At 40.3% G+C, this 24,124-nt stretch overlaps 3 protein-coding genes and 1 pseudogene across 7 annotated transcripts; all 4 read left to right on the top strand.

Annotated features, from left to right (window-relative positions):
* The first annotated feature begins 2,474 nt into the window (after nt 1–2,474).
* LOC115672200 (receptor-like protein 7) lies at nt 2,475–5,886 on the top strand. The gene has a single exon (XM_030593979.2). The coding sequence runs from the start codon at nt 2,585–2,587 to the stop codon at nt 5,750–5,752; it is 3,168 nt and encodes a 1,055-aa protein (XP_030449839.1). The 5' UTR covers nt 2,475–2,584; the 3' UTR covers nt 5,753–5,886.
* Nucleotides 5,887–10,054: 4,168 nt separating this feature from the next.
* On the top strand, nt 10,055–10,922 carry LOC115672199 (receptor-like protein 7). Its single transcript, XM_056316706.1, has 2 exons — nt 10,055–10,070; nt 10,282–10,922. The coding sequence occupies exons 1-2, from the start codon at nt 10,055–10,057 to the stop codon at nt 10,920–10,922; spliced, it is 657 nt and encodes a 218-aa protein (XP_056172681.1).
* A 417-nt stretch (nt 10,923–11,339) lies between these two features.
* Nucleotides 11,340–13,231, top strand: LOC115672198 (receptor like protein 27-like; annotated as a pseudogene).
* Nucleotides 13,232–17,348: 4,117 nt separating this feature from the next.
* LOC115666485 (uncharacterized) lies at nt 17,349–21,517 on the top strand. 5 transcript variants are annotated; one of them, XM_056316286.1, is made up of 5 exons: nt 17,488–17,597; nt 18,365–18,445; nt 18,542–19,657; nt 19,754–20,689; nt 20,787–21,517. In XM_056316286.1, exons 3-5 carry the CDS (start codon nt 19,487–19,489, stop codon nt 20,958–20,960), a joined length of 1,281 nt encoding a protein of 426 aa, XP_056172261.1. In that variant the 5' UTR covers nt 17,488–17,597; nt 18,365–18,445; nt 18,542–19,486; the 3' UTR covers nt 20,961–21,517. The 5 variants fall into 5 exon arrangements, with proteins under 5 accessions (XP_056172264.1, XP_056172261.1, XP_056172259.1 ...); XM_056316284.1 differs by having other exon boundaries at nt 18,536–19,657; XM_056316288.1 differs by having other exon boundaries at nt 17,533–17,597; nt 18,388–18,445.
* Nucleotides 21,518–24,124: the final 2,607 nt, after the last annotated feature.

The raw sequence follows: 24,124 nt of genomic DNA, 5'->3' as shown, positions 1-24,124 counted from the left end.
TCGTGGTCATTGGTTCTGCTTCTTTGTCAAGATCAAACTTCTGTTGGTTTGTTGGTTTTGTTCTTAGTCTATTTTTGTGTTTTTCTATTTTATGTTTTTTTGTCCTTTTTCAACTCCAAATGAATAAAAACACAAAATAGAGTTTTCTATTGTGCCATTAGTGCTCCAATCTACAACACCTACGTACCATAGATGTGTTGGACTTTCTTGCAATTGCGAGCGTCATAAATGAGCGAAGTCATTGTCAAGTGTCTAGGTAGCTGTGAGTGCCCGAGTCGATCATTTATTCATCAAGTAGCCTAAGTTGAGCACATTGGGGTGATTTAGTTTAGCTTGCCGCAATTCAAGTTAGATTTCTACCATTAGTAACTCATACACATACTCAACCACATTTACTAAAATACTTTCATGTTTAATTCATCCTATGAAAATCCGTATCCACCTAGTTAACCCACTTTAAGTTCTTCATGTGTATATGTTAGTTGGATAAAATCGTTATTTAGACTATAAGCATTGCATAGAATTTTTTTATTTTTATACCGATTCACAATGAAGAATGAGAGAAAGTTAGTACTTGATAGTGAATTTATAAAATTAAAGCAACAAACAACGCGGAGGAATTGAAATTTTAATTAAATGAACTGTAAGATATTGAATAAGATAATTTATACTGACAATGGATTGTAATGACAAGAACTAAGATTAGAATATTATATAAAAATGACAATGCCAAATGCAATAAAGGAAAGATATACTCCAACAACTAATAGGCGAAACTTACAATATTAATAAAAATAAAAAATAATGAGAAAAAAGAAGCTGTCTTGATATTTTTAATAAAGGTGAAGTCGGGCTCATCTTGCGTGCCCACCAAGACTTTTTTGAACTTGGAACAGTTTGAGGAGTCCATTATTTTCCCATTAAGGGCAAAGAGAGAGTCACAAATGTGGGTTGGGTTTGGGTAAACTGTGAAACCATTTGACACACATATCTTTTTGGGTTTTTTAATTATAAACTCATTTATAACACATTTACTGAACACAGCTAATCCATATAATGACTCAGCCCATTCAATATGGGTTAAGAAATGAGTTTATGATCCATTTTAAAAGGCCTAGCAATTATCCGACCCATTTCATGCAGGACAAGCACTCAAGAAGTGTGTAAGTAAACATACAATGTGGTGCTCATTTTTTCTTTCATTTGGAGAAGATATAGAGCATAGCTAATGTGGTGCTCATTTGAGCGTAGATTTTTATGTATGAATTACTCAATAGAGTCTCTTTCTCTTGTTGTAAGATTTGACAATTTAATTACATTAAAAATCTAACACTAAGGTGTTGTCTTAAATAGTAAGGAAGTTTGCTCATCTTCTTATGGTCTTGGTTTTGAGTTTTATTGTAAGCTAACCCGGCACTTGACTGCACAATAAAAAAAAAAAACAAAAGCCCAAAAAATCTCTCTCGGACCACTCTTAGCATAGCAAAACTCACAAAGAAACAAAGAAAAAAAGAAGGAAGAGAACCTTAAATATATTAATGTCCAATACCAAAAGAGAAAACCCGGGGCGACTATCAGCATTTGCCATACGTTGTACGTCGATTGTTGCTTCAGCCAACGCCCACACACACATATATATATTAAATTAAAGTCGCATAAAGGAATAGAAAGTAAGCTTAGTAAGGTAATAGCCCAGTGGAGGTGGACCATGGTACGATCCCGGCGTGCACGATGGATCAATTCCATGTGCCTGCAGTTCGCTTTTTCTTTAAATTTTTTAAAATATTTTTGGATTTTTCCCTCTTTTTATTTTCCTTTATACCGCTCGAACTAAAGATAGTGCCCATTTTTCATCGTTTTACATATGCCTTTTTCCTTTCTTTTTTCTTCTTATTTTTTCCTTTCAGTTTAATATAAGAGAAATTTATTCTTAGTTTTTGCTTATTTGGTTATTCATTCTATTTTGGAACATATTACTGTATTTTTCTAATTCATATTTCATAATTAATTCATTGTATTTTCTGATTCTATATTTTATACTTTTTTTGCTTTTAGATAGTATTATAGAACATTTACAATCAAATCCAAATATAAGTAAATCGTTTTATTTCTTTTCTTGAATCTACTTATTTAATGAAAGAAATAGAATATAATATATGAACTTTGGTGTTATGATCAAATCCTATGATATATATCATTATTTACTTTTAATGGATCTTGCATGTTAATGTGATGTGCAAAAACAAAACCGATCACATAATATCATTTGTTTTATGATCTTCAAATATGATAAGCCAAAAATATTTCCAAGGGATGTCAAGTTCTAATCTCAACATTTTAGGCAGATTTATTTTATTGTCCCTTTTCTCCTTGAAAATAAAAATATGGCCTTTGCGCTAGTATCGTGGAAAGTGAAATAAGTCAGACTTTGGTGACTAATGATGACGTCCCAAATATCAACACAATACAGGCTTTGCACTTTCCTTGGACGACTCCTCCAGCCACTCCCAAAGTGTTCGACTTTGTTTCGATTGAGTCTCTCTTCCCTGTTCCCTCTTCCCGCTCTCTTCCTCAACCTCTTCCGATGAACGGTTCGATCATCTCATGGTTTCTTCTTGCGATATCCACCATCTCCATCTTCTCCGACGTTGCTGGGGCTTCAGCTCCAGCCCGGTGTCCCGGAGTCGACCAGAGATCGCTCTTGCTCGAGCTGAGAAACAGCCTTGTCTTCAACACCTCCGCGTCGTCCAAGCTAGTACGGTGGGACCGAAGCGCTGATTCATGGAGCGGCGTGACGTGCAAGGACGGGCTCGTCGTGGGACTCGATTTGAGCAGTGAGTCGATCTCTGGCGGAATCAACGGTTCGTCGAGCCTCTTCAGGCTCGAGTTCCTTCAAAGCCTGAACTTGGCGTTCAACGATTTCAACTGCTCAGCGATTCCGTCCGGCCTCGCGAATCTCAGCCGCTTGGTACATCTCAACTTGTCCAATGCCAGATTTGACGGGCAGATTCCGGCGGAGCTATCGCGCCTGACAAAGCTACGTACTCTTGATCTCGCTAGCATTTATTACTCTGGATCGAATCTGCTGTTCCTTGAGAAGCCCTCTTTGAGGTCGCTGATTGGGGATTTGGGGGAGTTGAGAGAGCTGTACCTTGATGGGGTCAATGTGTCTGCTGAGGGAAGTGAGTGGTGCGACGCGTTGTCTTCTTCAGCGCCGAAACTTGAGGTGTTGAGCATGTCTTACTGTTCTCTGTCTGGTCTTATAGGCGCTTCTCTTATGAGTCTGGCTAATCTGTCGGTCATTCAACTCAATGGCAACAACTTGTCCACCACAGTTCCCAGTTTCTTAGCGAATTTTTCCAGCTTGAAAACACTGCACCTAAGTGATTGTGGCCTGCAGGGGGAATTTCCTCAAAAAATCTTCCAGGTACAAACACTTCAGACCCTTGACGTATCATCCAACAAGCTCCTTCGGGGTTCTTTGCCCGATTTTCCGGAGGATAGTTCTCTTGAGACACTGGTTTTGAGTGACACGAATATTTCCGGGAGGCTTCCAGATTCAATTGGTAATCTCAGGAATCTGTCAAGAATAGAATTGAGGCAATGCAGCTTTGATGGAAATATCCCAAGCTCTCTCACCAATCTCTCACGACTGTCTTATTTGGACTTGTCAGTCAACAATTTTACGGGTTCAATTCCATCACTCTGCGAGTCCAAGAATCTGACAAATATCATTTTGTCCAACAACAGTCTGACTGGTCCGATTGATGCAACACAATGGGAATCCCTCTTGAGTCTTCTTATTCTCTACCTGGATTCCAATTTACTTGAAGGAAATATTCCTTCATCTCTGTTTACACATCCATCGATTCAGGAGCTTCTACTTTCCAACAACCGATTTTCTGGTCAATTGAAGGGATTTTTTAATGCTCCATTGCACATGCTGAAAGCACTTGGTTTGAGCAATAACAATATGGGAGGAGAACTACCGATGTCTATATGGGAACTCCGAGGGCTCGTGTACCTCTCACTTTCTTCCAATAATTTCAGTGGCTCATTCCACATTAATTTGGTTCAGCAGCTGAGAAATCTTTCTTATTTGGATCTTTCCTACAATGGTTTTTCCATTGATGCCACAAACACGGCTTCCCAAGCCTCTTCATTCCCTGACCTTCAAGACTTATATTTGGCTTCCTGCCAGTTGACGACATTGCCTCAGTTTTTGGCTAACCAGTCCGGATTGATCTTCCTCGACCTCTCCAACAATTGTATAAAAGGGGATATACCGAGATGGATATGGACACTAGGAAATCTTGATTATCTCAATCTTTCCTCTAATCTCTTTGAAGATTTGGAAACACCTCTGGGCAATCTTACTTTTGCTCTAAATGTTGTCGACCTCCATTTAAACATGCTCCGGGGGAATATGCCACCCTTGCTGCCATATGCTTCATACTTGGATTTCTCAAGTAACAAAATAAATGCTGTTATCCCGAATGACATCAACCTACTATTCTTGATGTTCTTCTCCCTTTCGAAGAATAATTTCCATGGGTCCATCCCGAAGTCAATTTGCAAAGTTAATCTTGATGTGCTTGATTTATCGCATAACCATCTGAACGGAACTATTCCTGATTGTTTAATAACGGCATCCCTCAAGGTATTGAATTTGAGGAATAACCAGTTGAGTGGCGATATTCCACAAAACATCCCAGCAACATGCGGTCTGAAGACATTGGATATTAGTGAGAATTTCCTGCAGGGCCAGATTCCGTTGTCGTTGGCAAATTGCATGATGTTGGAGGTTATGAACATTGGGGAAAATCAAATACAAGGGACATTTCCATGCCATTTCAAAGCTATATCAAGTCTCCGTGTCCTTGTGTTACGATCCAACAATTTGCACGGGGAAATTGGATGTCCGCATAGTCCCTGCACTTGGCAGATGCTTCAAATCATTGACCTATCTTCCAACAATTTCAGCGGCACGCTGCCTGCTCAATACCTCAGAACTTGGGAGGCTATGAAGGCTGATGTAGACTTCAATTATATCCAATATCAAGTCCTTCGCGCTCTTGGACTCTATTATCAGGACACGGTAAGCGTCACCATCAAAGGTCGGCGAGTGGAGCTGGTGAAGATCTTGACTGTTTTCACTTCAATCGACTTCTCATGCAACAACTTCGAAGGTCCAATACCTGATACTCTGGGGGCTTTCAAAGCGCTTCATGCCCTCAACTTATCAAACAATGCAATCTCAGGGTCAATTCCTTCGTCCCTTGGACACTTGCAACAGCTTGAGTCCTTGGACCTTTCGAGGAACGACCTCAATGGGACGATTCCCAGACAGCTTTCAGACCTTAATTTTCTTTCCTTCCTGAGCCTCTCATACAATAAACTTGAGGGAAGCATCCCAGCTGTCAAACAATTTCTCACCTTTTCAGCAAGTTCTTTCGAAGGCAATGCCGGATTGTGTGGACCACCACTGGAAACAAGTTGCTTTCCGCTCGAGAAAACTTGCTCAATTGCCACGAACGGGATGGAAGAAGCGGGTTGTGCTCCAACTAAAAGCGACATAGAGGACGGCGGTGACAATGATGATAGCGAGAAGAAGTGGTTTTACATGGGTATACCGCTTGGATTCGTGGTTGGCTTCTGGGTATTTTGTGGTCCGTTAACGTTTATAAGATCGTGGAGGTTTGCTTACTATCGGTTTTGGGATAAAGTGCTCTTCAAACACTCACGTCCATGAAAATTCTGCTGAGGTTCAGTTATCAAACTTGAAAAAGAGCATTTGCCTTTGTTCTTCTCTTCATAATTCTCCATCACCTTTAGAAAGACATTCTGTTCATTGATCCGCGTCTAGGGTATTTACACTTCTGTTGCTTGTGCAATTGGATCTTTCAATTGTTTCTTCTTTTTTTTAATCAACTCCTCTAACTCTACCCAATTCTCAATCAAGTCCTTCTTAAAAAACTCTTAGTATGTTAGATGTGGTATGCTAAGATGATATTTTTCTTGTTATCAAAAAAGTAAAATTCAATAATGTTAAAATCAAAGGAAATTAATTATATTCTAAAAAAAAGAAAATAAAATGTAGAAGACAAGGGTGGGTCGCGAGAGACGCGAGCAAGGCCCCCACCAGCGATGATTGGTGATGGTGGGAAAATGTGAAGAACTTATCACAAGGTTGTTTGAGCGACCGACTTTTATTGGAGCCTACCCACCAACTTTTTTTTTTTCATTATTTCATACTGTTTGGATGCCCTATGATTATCAATTTGGGAGCTCAACAATGGGTTAAATTTACCAATTCTTATAAGAAATTATCATTTCTTTTTAAAATTACCAACTATTCCAACAATTACTATTATTTATTGGTGGAACTTAAGTTACAAACTTTAATATGTAATTATTAACTTTATTTAAACTCAGTTACAAACATTAATTTGATTATTTATTGATTAGCAATTATTCCGATAAATCTGCCAAAGTATGAAGCTAACTCTTATATAAAATTATAGACTCTTACGTGGTAAGTTTATCACGCTAGTATTTGACTCGTTGAGAGGGTTGGTAAATTGAAAAAGTAAAATAAACGTTGATGAGTAACTGAAATTAAGTATTGTAGTCTCGTGTAAAAGTTATTAACTTTAACACATTGATAACTTAAGAAATTAAATATTGGTAATTTTTTTTTTTGGAATAGTCGATAATTTGAAAGAATCAAATAATGATGGCACTTCTCTAAAAATGGTTGTAAGTTAATAACGTGAGACAGACAAGCAAATCGCCCGTCAACATTTGCTACCAATGGGGTTTTACATTTGTTATCTGTTTCACGAATTCAACAACACGAAACAATGTTCCGTATTTTGTTTCACGAAACACTAGAATTGTGACGGCCCAAGCGGCGGTGCGCGGGGAGGAGGGATGGCGGTGCGTCCGCGCCTCGGTCCTCAGACGTGCGCAGGAAAGGGAGGGGGAGCCTCTCTTGTCCCACATCGCCTAGGGGGAGTCCTGGACCGGCTTATAAGGCTTGGGGTTTTACATCTGTGTAACGCGTTTTAAAGCCGTGAGGATCAGTGGGCCCAAAGCGGATAATATTACACAGTGTAGACCCGGGGTCTTACAAGAATTGTCCAAAAACTTATCCTCTTTGTAACTAGAAGGATATTATACAGGAAAAAAATTTCAAAGCAGCTATCACAAACAATAGCCTACATAGTAGGACAGAAGGAAAATGCCATCAGAACCCTATACTCTTGCTTGAAATTCAAATTCGTTCCTTTACTTTTCTTTTGTTCAAAATGGTCCTCATACTTTTGCACAAGGGTCTCTGTCCAACTTTGGGCCATTCTAGTGATGAATTTTTTCTCCTGTGGCTCATGTGGATTAAACGCCATTAAGAAATGTTAATTTGCTTGTTATTTTACTGATAACTTACAAATTAATTATGCGCCCACTTGTAAAATCCAAAAATAAGTGGTGCCATTGGAATTGTTGATCATAAAATTGTTAATCAATTAGTAATTTTTAAAAAAAGTTGACTGAACTAACAAATTATTGGTCATGTTTTACTTATGAAAAATGTTTTGAATTTACAACCAAAGTTATGTATTCACCGTTGAATGAACAAATTCCATTTTTGTCGTAAACGGAATTTCAGAAATCAGCAGATCATCGAGCACCATCGAAACGACAATTTTGCATTCTCTAGTCAAGTCAACTAAAAGCTATTGCACATACTTTGGTCGTATGATTGGAGTAGTTTAATGTGTTTCCTCTCCATAATTGTCAATGGTTAACGGAGAAGGTGATTAAATTAAGAATTTTAAGACCTGTTATGTCTATCTACTGAAGGAAAGTGCTTCAATCAAGAACATTTGTCAAGTTTGGCTGATATAAAAATTCATCAAGAATGGACAAACCGGACCACAGGTGGTGCATGCAGCTTTAGAGTTTGACTACTTCATCAATGGTCTGATTAGTGATTACTGCCGCTTTTCTGTCAACTATCATGTTGTACATGAAATACAGTCTGCTAATTTCGATTGGCTGCATTAAGATCTAGTAAGTTCTCTGGAAATGTTAAATCCTAACAGTAATATAATGCTCTCCATCGTACGTTAAATTGTGTCACGGAGTAGTTCTACGTGGTCACACAGGATCTAACTACAACGAAGATATACGTTTCAAGCAATCTAAATTAAATTAAGGGTAGCAGCGGAAGCGATATCAAGAAATGAAACCGAGCATGTAACAAATTTCATTGCTCTGATAAGATTTCTCTAATTATGTTTACGAAACTGAGTTGTTAAGGTTGGTTAATTCTTGGGATGATGATATCTGTAAGTAGCAAAGAAGGCCTTAATGACAGTAAAAACAAAGAGAATGAAAGCAGTAGCCGGACCAAGGGTTGCCAAAGTACTCGCGCTCGATCCCGGTCCATTTCACGCGCCATTTGTTCTGGTGGTATCTGGCCACTCGCCCAAATTACTCGGTCAAATAGCTCGAGCCAATATCAAACCTGACGTCCTTAGGGAGATCATTGAAGAATCTTGCAACCTTACGAGGTTTACATTAGTGAAGACGAGCTTGGAACGGTAACAGTAGCAGTGCACCGCTGCTCGAAATCCCAACATATTGCTTATATATTTAAAAGGCAGAAATGAAGTACCTTAGGAGCTTAGCTCTGAATCATGAGACAGGATAATCAGAGAAACTGTCAACCATTAATCGTAAATTCAATAGGCACAATAAGGACTTGACCTTAGTTTGTAAGGAGTAAAATCTGACATATGGGAAAGAATGCAAAAGTAAAGACCAAGAAACACAGATCACTTAGTTTTACAGTTGATCTCCTCGGACCAATGTCTTCATTTTCCTTAATTTGCGAAGATGGGTCCAAATGGGCAAAAGGACACTATAAGTGCCATAACTTGTGTACGGAGATCACTTTGGTGCCATAACTTTTTTTCGGATCACTTTGGTGCCAAGTCGGAGGAAAAACGATCACTTAAGTGTCATAAGTTTTTTTTGGATCACTTCAGTGCTAAAATTTTTGAAAAACGATCACTTAAGTGCTAAAATTTTTTAAAAACGATCATTTAAGTGCTAAAATTTTTGAAAAACGATCACTTAAGTGCCAATCTCCGGCGAGCCACGTCAGCTTCAGAAATTAATAAAAAAAATGCCACGTCGGATTTCCGGCGAAAAATTGTGTACGGCACCGGAGTTGGCACTTAAGTGATCGTTTTTCAAAAATTTTAGCACTAAAGTGATCCAAAAAAACTTATAGCACCAAAGTGAGCGCCGTACACAAGTTATGGCACTTGTAGTGTTCTTTTGCCGGTCCAAATGTAACATGTAAACGAGTCTGAGAGCTCCATCTTTAATTTCCTTATTTTCCCAATAGTGAACATTAAACAGAAAATCAGGTCCTGATTACAATGAACCTTGTAGATGTAAATTGGAAGCGATATGAATATCTGCTCTCTAGGAGGGAACTTGTACTGTAGAAAGGGAGGGAATGATGTCCAAGGGAAAGAGATGCTCTTGTTTTTTCTTTCTTTGGCTTTTCTTCATCGACAGTCAAGAACCACCGAAGACCGCCACTGGCTCAATCAAGTGGTTTGATGAATTTGCATTCATAAGTCAAGTCAACTTAAGATAGTCGCGCATAGGGACTAAAAAATTAATGATACCATGTGATAAGAATTAGACCAAACACAGCTCCATTGAAATCCCGTACAAGGAGGTTCATGTTTATCTGGCTTCCAATAAGAACAAAACTCCTTGTATGTGTTCACTCACAAACTCTGTAAAATAGTATCGAAGTTTGCATCCAATGAGAACCTCGCAATTGTTGTGGCTTCTCTTGCCACTCATATGCACCAATTTCTTCAGAATCTATTTGGTATCGGCTTCTAGTCCATGTCTTGGCGATCAAGAATCGTTGCTGCTCGAGTTGAAAAATAGCCTTGTCTTCGATGCATCAGTGTCTTCCAGGCTGGCCACGTGGAATCAGAGTGCTCGTCCTTGGAATGGTGTGATGTGCGATGAGGATGGTAAGGACATCGGTCTAGACTTGAGCTTTGAATCAATCTCTTGCAATATTAACAATTCGTTGAGTCCATTTTGACTAAAGCATCTTCAAAAGCTAAACTTGGCTTTCAACAACTTCAAATCCTCAGCAATTCCGTCTGGCTTCGCAAATCTCAGTAGCCTGGTTTATCTGAAACTTGTCCAATGCTGGATTCTCCGGGCAAATTCCAATAGAGTTAGCGCGCTTGAGGAAGTTAAGCATTCTTGATCCTTCTCTTCTTTATTTCCCTGGAACTGATACACTAAAGCTCCAGAATCCCAATTTCAAGACCTTGATCGGTAATCTCACAGAGCTAGGACAGTTACATCTTGATGGCGTTGACCTGTCTTCCGAGGGAAATGAGTGGTGCAATGCATTGTCCTCTTCAGTGCAAAAACTTCAGGTGCTGAGCATGTCTAACTGCTTTCTCTCTAGTCCTGTTGACTCTTCCCTCGTGAATCTACATCATTTGTCATTCATTCAACTCAATGGCAGCAACCTGTCAACCACGGTTCCTGAGTTCCTCGCCAGATTCACCAATCTAACTACTCTGCGTCTGAGTTATTGTGGATTGTATGGAGAGTTTCCTAGTAAAATCTTTCAGGTGCAGACACTTCAGATCCTTGACTTATCAGGCAACCAACTTCTTCAGGGTCCTTTGCCCAAATTTCCGGAGGATAGTTCTGTTGAGACTCTGGTCCTGAGTTACAAGAGTACTTCAGGGAGGCTTCCAGATTCAATTGGTAATCTTAGAAAATTGTCGAGATTGGAATTGTCTAATTGCAGATTGAGCGGATCGATCCTGAGCTCGATGGAGAACCTGTCAGAGCTGTGACTTATTTGGACTTGTCTTTAAATGATCTTGTTAGAAACAAATGCGGAAAAACAAATTCAGAACACAAGGATTTACGTGGTTCGATCACAAGGTGATCTACGTCCATGGGCGAGGCAAAACAAGATTCCACTATAATCAAAGAGAGTACAGTTTTCAGAAGTCGAAACAACGACTTAACAAAACCTCACGGCTTACAAATATCTCCGAAAACAAAATTCTCTCTACATCAATGAGAAAACCTAGCCGCGGTATAAATAAGGCTACCCAAAAAATTTCCCAACTCTCTGCGTCACGAACTTAATCTCAATTTTTTCTCCCCTTTTGGGTCGCACAAAAAATATGTCGAGTCGGGTGATGAACCGGACCGAGTACATAAAATTCAAGACATATTTAACAGATCTTACTGGTTCAGTTCCTTCGTTCAGTATGTCCAAGAATCTGAGACAGATTATGTTATTCCGCAATGCTCTAACAGGAGAGATTAAGTCCACCCGATGGGCAGAACTTCTAAGCCTTGTATATCTAGATCTGCAGTACAACTCACTGGGGGGCAGCATTCCCCCGTCTCTATTTATACTTCCTTCGGTCAAGATCATAAAATTGTCCGACAATCAGTTTTCTGGTGAGCTGAGTGGGTCTCTCAATGTCACTTGCTGTCAACTAACCCTGCTTGATTTGAGCAGCAACAATTTAGAGGGGCCCATACCAGCGTATGTTTTTAACTCCGGTGGCTTAGCTACCTCTCACTTTCTTCTAATAATTTCAGTGGCTCATTGCACATTGATGTGTTTCAGCGGCTCAAGAACCTTACATATCTCGATCTTTCCCACAATCGTTTGTCAATTAATGCTACTGCTTCCACTTCTGCTGTGTTCGGTTTCTCTACTCTGTCCACTTTAAACCTGGCTTCCTGTCAGCTGAGTTCGTTACCTGATATTCTTGGAAAATCTACCCATATTACGCTATCTGGACCTCTCCGACAATCAAATTCAAGGAGAGATACCAAAATGGATATGGGAGAGTAAATTTCTTTCTTATGTCAATCTTTCTTTCAATTTCTTCGATAAATTGGGAGAACCTTTACCTAATCTCACTTTTAGTCTGTCTGTTATTGACCTCCACAAAAACAAGCTCCAGGGGAAAACGTTACCTCTGCCCCCGAATGGTGCCTACCTGGATTTCTCGAGTAACAATTTCAGTTCAGTTCTTCAAAATGATATTGGAAAACACCTGGTTTTCACAATTTTCTTCTCTCTCTCAAACAATTATTTTCATGGCCCCGTCCCAGAATCAATTTGCGAAGCCCTGTATCTCGAGGTACTTGACCTTTCCAACAACCATTTGATGGGAACCATCCCTCAGTGCTTAATGTTAAAGACTCTCAAGGTGTTGAACTCGAGGAATAACAACCTGACTGGAGGAATTCCGCATGCATTACCAGCCACATACCTTTTAAGGACTTTGGATGTTAATGGTAATCTCTTAACAGGAAATCTCCCGATTTCTTTGGCTAAATGTTCCATGTTAGAGGTGTTAGACACTGGAAAAAATCGGATTAAGGATTTATTCCCGTGTCAGTTGAAGAACATATCTACCCTGAAAGTTCTTGTTCTACATTCCAACAAATTCCCCGGGCAAATTGGTTGTCCCGTCATTAATGGCACATGGAAGATGCTTCAAATTGTTGACCTATCTTTCAACAATTTCAGTGGTATGCTTCCTGAAGATTTCCTGACGTCTTGGTGGGCCATGAAGGTTAATTTCCACTTTAACCATCTTCAATATCAGTTTCTTCGGTGGAGCAAGCTCTATTATCGGGACACAGTTAGGCTTACTTTTAAAGGTCTGCAGCTAGAACTAATGACGATCCTAAATGTTTTCACCTCGATCGACTTCTCAAGCAACAGATTTGAAGGTCCAATACCAGAAGCCTTGGGAGATTTCCGAGCACTCTATTTTCTCGACCTGTCTCGCAATGTGCTTTCAGGCCTATCCCGCCCTCATTAGGAAAAATACAGCAGCTCGAGTCCCCAGACTTGTCACAGAACTACCTCAGTGGGACCATTCCAGTGCAGCTTTCAGATCTGAACTTCCTTTCATTCCTGAACCTCTCATATAATCAACTTGTTGGTAAAATCCCAGCAAGCAAACAGTTTCTCAAATTTTCAGAAGGTTCGTTTGAAGGTAATGGAGGACTATGCGGGTTTCCACTGGACAAAAGTTGCCCAATAACTACCAATACTGAAGAAGCAGATGCTGTTCGAACTAAAAGTCCACACATCACGAGGACAATGGCTGGATTGACATGAAGTCGTTTTACATGAGCATGCCACTCGGATTTGTTGTCAGCCTCTGGGTTTTTTGTGGTACGCTAATATCTATCCGTTCATGGAGGCGTGCATATTATCAGTTTTGGGATGACTTGCTGTCAAGACTTTCGCAATGGTATCGTTTTCACTGAACTTCGGTCGTTATGCTTGATTAGAGTAAGTTCGAAGTTTTTCCTCTCCATCATTGTCCACTACAACTTTCAATGGTCTATGAAGTAGAACTGAGGATATGCATCCAGTAGGAGATGATCGGACTAAAAAAATTCAAGACCTGTATGTCAATTGCTAGGAAAGTCCTTCAATAAAGAAAATTTTTCAGTTTGAATGACATAATTTCTTCAAATATGTACTGTGCCAAAGTGGGCGAAGGTTGCCATCTTCCCAGCTGTAACAAGATGCATGGCATTCACATTATTGGTGCGTGCAATTGGAAACCGGGTGACTTGTTCACTTCATCAAATAGTGATTGGTGCTGCTTTCAAGTCAACAATCACGTTGTAAAAGAATTATAGTCTGCTAATTTCAATCAGCAGGCTAGCATTTAGTAAGTCCTCTAGAATTGTCAAATCCTGCAGTTAGTAAAATGCTCTTCGTCGTACCTTAAATTATCTCGTGGACTAGTTCCATGTGGTAGCGCCCGGTCTAGGAAGCAAATTAAGAGTAGCAGCAAAGTGTTATCAAAAAATGAAACCGGTACTTCATAAATTACATTGGTCTGATAAGATTTCTTTAAATATGTTTCTAAAACTGAGTTTCTGAGGTAAGTTACTTGTTGAGATAATAATGCACGTAAATGGCCAAAAGGCCAGAATGACAGTAAAAACTAGGCTCCGTTTAAACATTTTCCAACATTTGGATCGTTTAAAGAAAATGAAATAACGGATAATATTTTCCTAATCAACGAAAAATTTATGTTTAAATTCAGGAAAGTGATGTCCTTTCTGAAAATAGGAAATCATTTTCCAAAATTTGACTAATTATTGACGCTTGGATAGAATTTTTTACGTTTGGGCACAGGAACCCCAACGCTTGCTTGTTCTCGGGCCCTTGATAGCGGACTCGAGTCTAGAGGCTGAGCCCGGAACCCTAGTGCTTGGGTCCAGGTCCATAGAGGTTGGGCTCGAGACACCAGCGCCCATGGCCAGGCTTAAGACTACAGTACCATTGCCAGACTCCCTGGCGGCCCGGCCCAGGTCCACAAAGGCCGAGCCTGAGTCCTTGATGCTTGTGCTCGGATCTCTAACACTTGGGCTCAAGACCCCGCGCCCGAGATTGGGTCCATCAAGGTCAAGATCGTGACCCTAGTGCTAGTGCCCAGGTCCCTAGTGCCTAGGCCTGTGTGCATCGAGGCTGGGCTCAGGACCTTGGTGCTTGGGCCAGGGTCTATCAAGGCTAGGCTCGGATCCCTGGCGCCAGTGTCGTGTCCATCAAGGTCGGGCCTAGGACCTCATTTCTCATGCCCAGGACCCTGGCGCCTGGACATCGGACGACATCCCTACTTGGGTCCCCGGTACTTAGGCCCGAGGCCTGAGTCCATTGAGGCTAAGTCTAGGACCCTAGCGCCCACCTAGTTTAATTAAGGCTACGCTCGAGACCCTGGTGCTCACGCCTAGGTCCATTGAGGCCAAGCACGTGTCCATTGAGGTCAACTCCAGGATCTTGGTGCCCGAGCCAGGGTTCTCAACATTCACGCCCTGGTCCATCGAGGTCAGACCGGGTCCCCGACGCCCTGATTGGGGTCTATCAAGGCCGGACCTGGGACCCTGGTACCAGTACCCAATCCTCTGGACGCTTATGCGCAAATCACTAACACCCCAATAATGTATGTCTATCTAATTTTCCTTACCAAACGACGGAAAACATTTTTCGGTTCATTTTCAGGTTTCTATCAAACACCGGAAAAATACCGTCATTTTCCTGGAAAATAACTTCTTGAAGAATATATTCTAGAATTATTATATTTTTCGTGAAACAAATGGAATCCAAAAAACAAAAGCAATCGAGATGAAGGACGAAGGGCTGCCAAAGTACGTGCACTTGATCCTTGTCCATCTCGCGTGCCATTTGTTTTGGTGGTATCTAGTCACTTGCCCGAAGAACTGTGACAAGTAGCTCGCGCTACGAAGGAACCTGACATCCTTAGCAAGATAATGGAAGAATCTCGCAAACTCCTGGTCGGTTCCCAGAATCATACAGCACTGAGACAAGAAGGCTGTATCCCAGGGCAGGCTCACTAGACATCCCATGAGGATCACTTAACTGATGTGCTTGGAACAGTAACAATTGTGCTGCTCGAAATGCCCGCGTCGCTGTTAAATATTTCAACAGTGGAAATATATACCTGAGGAGCTTAGATCGGATTATGTGACAGGATAATCAAAGAATGTGTTCCACCCGTAACCATATAAATTCAATACGCACCGTAGCTTCACATTAGTTTGAAAGAAAAAAGAAATGTTATATTTGTGAAAGAATGCAAGAATAAAGACCAAGAAACACAGATCATTTGGGTTTATATGTGATCTCCTCCTCTGACTGCTTTTATTTATTTATTTATTGTTATTTTGTGTAAATTTTCCAGGATTAGTAAAAATCTATAAATAATAAGAAATTTGGGTTGAATGGAGCTTTGTATAGTTTAGCCACGCCATCACAAAGCTCCATTCCCTCCTGCTTCCGTAACATTAATTAGACGTATTACTATACATTATTTAGAAAAAAATCTAATCATCTCATTTAATTTGGTATGATATTTCTAAATTAATATATCCACATCAATTTGCCTCATAAGTTATTAATTAGGATGTAGTTTGATATATAAATCAATAAATCTAAACTCATCGACAAAGAATTTAATTTATTTTTCTCTTATATATTATTTATTGTGCCGAGACACCGATATGTTAAGATCTTCAAACAAAAGGAACGATGCAAGGAAGAAGAAATGTATACGACACGAGAATTTAACGTGGAAAACCCTCAAAATCTGAGGGAAAAACCACGGAGCAACCACCGAACAATAACTCCACTATATGAATAATGGGATTACAACATGAATCTCTTCTCTAGTCGCAACTAGAGGATTACACTACAATTTCTTCACACTGTGGCTCTCTCTCTCTCTCTCTCTGTCTCACACGATCTCTTTTCCTTGACCCCCTTTTTTTGTGTGTGATCATCATCCCTCAAATGCCAAGCCCCCCCTTTTTTTAAGGGTTGACGGGAAGGTTCTAGAATTGAAAATATTCTTTAACCATTCCAATAATTCTTCTTCTGAAACATTCTTCGAGAGCTTCTCCAGATTTTTCTCCAAGAGAATATTTAAGAAGATTCTCTCCAGATTTTCTTCTTAGTTTTGAGCCACCCACATAGGGAGGCAATTCCCAACAAATTCCCCCTTCGACCTATGTGGGGTTAAGGTCAAGCCCGCCTTCGCTTTGCACACCTCGAGCTTGTTGAGAGGCAGCGCCTTTGTCATCATATCTGACCCATTTTCTTTTGGGGCCAATTCCAAAAAAAAGCACGAACTTTGGGTTTAGTCCCAAATCTGGCCCGAACTTTATTTTGTCTAAAAAAAAATCACCAACTTTCATTCGTGCCCCAAATCTGGCTCCCGTTAACTCTCCATCCACTCTCACCGTTAGTCATCCGACGTGGCATTTCCACGTCAACAATAATATCCACGTCAGCAATTAAGGCACAAATACATATACTGATGTACACCTGGGCGCTTTCTCTTCTTCATCTCCTTCCCACGATTTTCTCTTTAGGGTTTTCTTTCTTCTTTCTTCATCTGATACGCGAGCGACAGGATTCGATTCGTCCGAAGATCTCGCACGCTCTCCCTCGCGCGCACATCCTCTCACACGGAGTGACTCGTTCTCACGATCGGCCGTTTAGAGACTTGTTTCCGTCGGGAATTTTGAAGATTTCGTGCGCGTTCGATCAAGACCAAGCGAGCAAAATCTAGCGCGCTTGGTCGCTCAGAGACATCAACTCGTTTGAAGAGCGAGCGCGCGAGATCTTTGCGCGCTCGCTCGCTCACTCATCCTCTCACACGGAGTCGCTCACTCTCACGCTCGGCCGTCGAGACTTGTTTCCATCTGAAATTTTTACGATTTCGCGCGCGTTCGGTCAAGATCAACCGAGCAAAATCTCGCGCGCTTGGTCGCTCAGAGACATCAACTCGTCTAAAGAGTGAGCGAGCGAAGATCTCGTGCGCTCGCTTGCTCGCTCATCCTCTCACATGGAGACGCTCGCTCTCGCACATACTCGTGCTCGTTCGGTCGAAGGATGCTCGCTTAAGGGTCGAAGCGGACAGAGCGTTGAAGTCATTGAGCAGAAGGTATTCTTCTTCTTCTTCCTCCTATGCATTTGGACATATTAAATTACGATCACCATATGCTTGATAATCTGTCTAGAAGTGATTTAACTTACAGAATCTAAAGTCAGTGCTCCATCCGTTGTTGCATCTGAGTATAGTTAAACATTTTCATGTAAATGTGGAAGACTAGGAGAGTTATAATGCTCTTAGTGAAGATGGAACAACAGTCTCTTTGAACACTCTTTCGGTCAGCAAGGATGCCAAATACTTGGCTTATGTACTTAGTTCCAGTGGAAGTGATTGGGTGACGATTAATGTTATGCGGGTCGAGGATAAGAAAGTTGAGCATGATAAATTATCATGGGTGATGATTTGGAATTTGGCTTCCTTAATGTAAGGCTACATTCGATTGAAACTTAGACGAGTGGTCATACTGGTGACAGGTTAAATTTTCATCTATCAATTGGACCCATGATGGCAAAGGCTTTTTCTACAGCCGCTACCCAGCTCCTAAGCAAGTACCCATGACAATTTTAAAACACCCGTCGAAATGCTAGATGATTGAAATGGATGAGGAAATTAGGAGCCATAACTTATTTTTTCTTTAAAGTTTCTAATCAATAAGCTGTTGTTTTGTGAAACATTTTTCCTAATGTGAAGTGTGTCATAACTGCTTATTATGCCGTACAATTACCAAAGCTATCGTTGTCTTACTGGGTATTTAATTAGTGTGATGAGTTCAACATTGAACTTCAAATGTCCAATTTTTTATTATACTTTCTTTATAGGATTGGGCCAGTTGGGGTTCCAGGTCACCATTGTTTTGCTCGTGGAAAATTGAAGTGTTGTAGGTTGAACAAGAAACAATGGTGAGTTCATTCAATTGTTGGCCTTTTACGTTTAAATATTTTTTTTAGTTTTCAACGTCTGACTTAGTGTGCTTTTTCACAGAATGAAAGTGACAGCGAGGATGGTTCATTAGACTTGTGTGATGATGAAATAAATATATCAGATGATGAAGAGATCAAGACAAGGGAGATGAGGAAAGATTTTAGGGAAGCAACAATTGAGGAGGTAGATGATGGTGGAGAATTAGCTGAAGGTTCCATCGATATAAGAATGGAGGAGGAGGTTGGTGTTGTTCCACACGAAGGTGGGGATGATGATGAAGATGCAATATCGGATGATGAACCTCTAAGTGGTCCTGATATTGATAACTTTGAAGAAATTAGTGGCACGACTGGACGAATGGTTAACAGGTATGATCCTATGTGTGACCATAACGAGAATGTGTTTAGTCTAGGTATGAGATTTGAATCTCATGAACAGTTCAAGATAGCTGTGCAAAAATATGCTGTAATGAATGGATTTAACATTTTTTGGCAAATGAGTCAAAAGAAAAGAATGGAAGCAAAGTGTGTAAGTGGCTGTGGCTGGAGGTTGTATGGCAGTTGGGTTCAAGATGAGAAAACTTTTGTAATAAAGAGAGTTGGAAATCCACATAACTGCAATAGAAGCCTTACAAATAGGCAAGCCACTTCTACATGGCTTGCTCGTGAGTACATGCCTAAGATTAGAGTTAGACTCACTTATTCGGCTACCGAAATGCAGACAGATGCAAGAGAAAGATTTGCCCTGACCCTTGATAAAAAAAGATGTTATAGAGCCATATGGAAAGCTCTTAGTTATATAAGGGGGCCGATAGGGAAGCAATATGATATGCTAAGATCTTATTTGGAGGAGCTTAAGAGAGTTAGCAAAAATGGAAGATTTGAGATGGAGGTTAACCTAGGAACCAAAGTATTTGAGAGGTTTTAGTGGGCTTTGATGAATTGAAAAGGGGGTTTTTAGTAGGATGTAGGCGTGTGATAGGCTTGGATGGGTGCTTCCTTAAGATTGGATTGAAAGGTATGTTGTTATGTGCCGTTAGACGAGATGGAAACAATCAAATGTTTCCAATAGCTTGGGCAATTGCGGAAGTTGAGTCCGAGGCATCGTGGACTTGGTTTCTCGCTCGGTTATTTATTGACTTGAATGTGGACACAGGTGAAGGTTGGACTTTTATCAGTGATCAACAAAAGGTAATATGTCGCATTTGTCTTCATTGGCTATTACACTATATTGGTACAAGCATTGTTGTGACGTGTTTGTTTTTCATTGGTTTATTTTGGTTGTAGGGACTAATGAATGCAGTTTCATGGCTATCTCCACAAGCAGAGCATCGAAATTGCGCAAGACATATATATGCTAATTGGAAAAAATTACACAAAGGGGATGCTTTGAAGAATCTCTTTTGGAGGGCTGTGAGGTGTACATTTGAAGCTGATTTTGACATGGTAATGGAAGATTTGAAGATGGAGTGTCCTAAAGGTTATGAAGACTTCATGAGACAAGGCCCTAAGCACTTCTGCAGGGCTTTCATCAAGACAGGTACCAAGTGTGATGCGGTTGAAAATAATTTAAGTGAGACCTTTAATGGATACATTTGCATACCGAGAGCAAAACCCATTCTTGAGATGCTTGAAGAAATACGAGCTATGTTGATGGAGAGAATGACAGAGAGAAGCCGGTTAATGGTTGATCAAATGGATCCAATTTGTCCAAGGATTAGAATGAAGTTGGAGAAGACTAAACTGGAGTCCAGGTATTGTTTTGCTAGAGCGTCTTTGGGAAATAAATTTGAGGTTGAAGGGGATGGCAATAGATTTGTGGTTGACTTGGTTGGGAAGACTTGTGCTTGTAGGGAATGGGATATTTCTGGTATACCATGTAGACATGCCATATGTTGCATTGCTTTCATGAAATTAGACATCAATTATTATGTTGATGATTGCTTTAAGAAAGATGCTTATGGAAAATGTTATCAATTTCCCTTCCCGGTCATGAATGGGGAAAAAATGTGGCCCAAAGTCAATGGTGAGCCAATCAAACCCCCACCTTACAGAAGGAAAAGGGGTAGAGAGAAGAAAAATAGAATCAAGGATAAAGATGAGCGAAGTAGTGAAGGTAAGAAATTGACGAAAGTTGGAGTTCAAATGCGATGTTCAAATTGCCTTCAATATGGACATAACAAGAAGACATGCAAGAATCCTACAACATCCAGACCACCCAAAGTATGTCTTATTGGACAATTTTGTAATTGTTGATAAGATTTTTGTTGGGTTATCACAAATGATATCATTGGTATTTCTTGTGTTTTTTCACATGTAGGCAAGAAGAGGAAGACCAAAGAAAGCTGATGGGGTTAGTGGTGCGCAAGCTAGTTCACAAGCCAATGGACCATCTAATGGGGACTCCATTATCATTAGGAAGGAGAGAGCACAGGCTAGTGCTTTATCAGGCAAAATTTTATTTTCATACCACGTGTATATTGTGTGTGATTAATGTTTTGTGCTCATTTTGTTTCTTTAGGCAAGACATGGATATGGACTTTTCATATCTGAAGCTACTGGGAATTCCTATTTAAGGGTAATCTATGTCTAACGTTTTATAAGTGTATCGAAAAGAAAAGCAAGTTCATATGTTTATTTTTTTTTATTGCAGATGCCGGGTAGTAATAGAGTTATTGACATTGGAGGTCCATCCATTTCCAAGGGACAAACAAGAGCAAGGAATGTTATTGAAGTTTCACTAGGCCAATCTTCCACTGATATCTCAGAACCTCCATACACTCAAGAATCTGGAATTGGTGGTTAACTGTGAAATTGTGGACCAGAAAATGCTTGTGCAGTGCCTCCTACTAGATGTCGAGTTGTAGACAAAAAGTGCTAGTTTTTTTGTTGTTTGTAAGTAGATTTGGCTATGCATTATGTGTTTGGGAATTTGGCGATGTCATTTTGTATATGTGATGTTTTGGCTGTGCACTATGTGCGCTGATCTGGAAAGCTTGCCACTCTGCTTTTGACTAAAACCATATGCACATGATTTGAAAGCTTCCATTAGACTCTGCTTCTCCACTCTGCTTTTCCTGTTCACCAGTTATGTGAGTTAATTCCTTGAGCAACTGATATCGACGTTAAGCTGAGATACTCCAGCTTGATGTTACTGATGTCAAACTGGATGTCTTTTGACTGAAATCTTTCTTAGAAAAAACGAATGCATTGGATGGTTTCTCGAGCAATTGAAGATGAAGGACAAGGTTTCCTCTTTTTCTTTTTTTTGGCTAGAAAGTGCATGATCTCTTGGCCTGATGGAACCAATCACAGTGAACCTTTTTCTTTCTTGTGGTTATGGACTTTGATGCATGCTTGATGTCAATTTAGCTTAGGCATGAGTTTAGATTGTCGCTCTGCTCATCCCCCAAAGCAATCAAACGCAATCGCAGTGACAATGGCTTCAAGAAAGAAGAGAATCCAACTTAAGCTGCAAAGCTTCTTAGTAGCATCATTCTGTTGTTCTATTTGTCCTACTATCACAATGTGTTTGGTTTACAATTCGAGAGAAAGTTCCCCAGAGAAAGTTCCCCAGACATTGTGAAACTAATGATTAACAATCAATTATCTACAAAGTCTACAGGAAAGAGAGCGAATCAACTTAAACTGCAATCCTGAATGTCAAACTACACAAGAAACACGGCATTTTATGATCGATTGATCGACTTCATCTACTCGATCTAGGAAGCATCCAGCATCTTCGCCATGAAACCATAGAGATCGGCAGCTTCATCGATCTGCACTAAAAGAGAAGCCACGAAAAATCAACGACCGCGAAGGCACGTAATTTTCATTAACGTACTATGGTGTTAAATGAAAAGAGAGATTTTTACCATCCGGATATCGGTCCCATGGCCTCCTCACATTATGCAACGGCGAGTACCTAACAAGACATAAATCAGCAATTCCTGTTAATCATGGTAAATAAACAGATAAAACTTCTGGGATTAAAAGGAGCAATGTGAGGCCAAACAACATATGAGGGCCGGAAAAATCCCGGCGCCATGCAGATGCGGAGAGGTAAAAGTTTCCCAGAAGCGGGGCGGATAAAAGATTCTGTGTGTGCATCCAACGAGTTTATTCAGTCACCAATGAAACCAACGGCGTTCAAGTTCTTCCTACACAAAAGCATTGAACAGAGCTAAAACCTTAGGTAAAGGTGAAGGACAAACTTACTTAATCAACCACAGGAATTCTTCCTCTTTGTCCGCACAACCAAAATCAGAAGTCCATGCATGCCCTGTGGTTGTATGAGACAATAAATAAAGTCACTGACAAATCACGAATGCACGACAAGCAAGTAGTGCGCGAATATGTTCACGCACACAGGGAGAGGGAGACTGACCAATAGTAAATTTGTGAAATCGCAGCATGTCCATAACACCAACATGAGCCAAAGCACAGCAGAAAAGATCAGGTCTCTGACAACAATCAAGCTTTAGATAAATATGGAGCTACCCAATCAAGCAAGCCAACAGAATCAACTGGTAGTTACAAAACCTGATTTATACAAAGCTCCAATAAGAAGTCCCCCATTGCTTCCCCCTTCAATGCACAACTTTTTGGGTTGGGTATAACCTGCAGAAATGAGGTACTGAGCAGCAGAGATGAAATCATCAAAGCAGTTCTGTTTTTCTGCCAAGGACCCTCCTTTGTGCCATTCCTCTCCATACTCGCCGCCACCATGAATGTTTGCTATGCAGAAAACAGCTCCAAAGTGTCTTGTGAGTACAGTACGACTGATGCTAAAGGATGGTGTGAGGCTAATGTTGAATCCGCCATAACCATATAACAAACATGGGTGTGATCCATCCAAAGAAATATTCTTTCTAGATACTATGAACATTGGTATCTTGGTGCCATCCTTACTAGACACAAAAACCTGAAAGTTGAATATAGTAAAACTAGTAAATCTGACCATGCACCATTAGATGCGACTGTGGCAGAAGCTGTTAACATTCAACATAGCAATTTAACAGGAAACCCAATCCAACAGAAGTTGAAAAGTACAGTTATCATTGTGACCTCTATACAAAAGAAAAGGCAAGCACCAGGCAACAAAAACAGTTTCCAAACTCAAGAAAAGAACGTGGAGCTGATAGTGTTAACAAAATATCCATTACTGACAGGTGAACATTCTTATTTACCTGATTGACATGGAACTCTGAACGATCAAATCCGAAACTACAATTTCACGTAAGATCTTCATATCTCGGAATCTCATTCTCGTAGATCACACTCGATATATGATGCCGGGAGAAAGAAAACTAGTAAAGCCAATAAAGATGGTACTATCTTCACGCCGGCCAGATATACCATAAACTGTCCCAATGTCGATGGGCAATTGATGCAGCGAAGAACCTGGTTTTAAATCCCTTCTCTGCACCACGTATTTCACATCAATCAAATAACTCACTATCAGTTGGTTATGATTGACTGCAGAAGCCGATTGCAGCACATCCTTCTCAGCTTCTTTTATGACATTAGTCCAAATATGCAGGACATATGAATGATGTAAAATAATACATGGTGTTACCAATTTTCACATTATCGATTGATATTAAAACACAAGTACTGTTTTAAATCCTAAGACTACCTTCCACATCCCTTCTTCTC

This window comes from Syzygium oleosum, unplaced genomic scaffold (assembly GCF_021117445.2).
Source record: "Syzygium oleosum isolate NSW1041296 unplaced genomic scaffold, Sole_v2.1 Sole_v2.12, whole genome shotgun sequence".
In the NCBI taxonomy this organism is placed as follows: domain Eukaryota; kingdom Viridiplantae; phylum Streptophyta; class Magnoliopsida; order Myrtales; family Myrtaceae; genus Syzygium; species Syzygium oleosum.
The sequence above is the reverse complement of the archived record's forward strand: the minus strand, read 5'-3'. Positions and strand labels throughout refer to the sequence as shown.

Excerpts from the sequence above, each read along its gene's own strand:
- LOC115672200 (XM_030593979.2), top strand. The coding sequence starts at position 2,585 with ATGAACGGTTCGATCATCTCATGGTTTCTTCTTGCGATATCCACCATC.
- LOC115666485 (XM_056316286.1), top strand. The coding sequence starts at position 19,487 with ATGTTGTTATGTGCCGTTAGACGAGATGGAAACAATCAAATGTTTCCA. Across the intron at positions 19,658-19,753 it reads TTATCAGTGATCAACAAAAG|GGACTAATGAATGCAGTTTC; the intron begins GTAATATGTCGC and ends TTTTGGTTGTAG. Across the intron at positions 20,690-20,786 it reads CAACATCCAGACCACCCAAA|GCAAGAAGAGGAAGACCAAA; the intron begins GTATGTCTTATT and ends TTTCACATGTAG.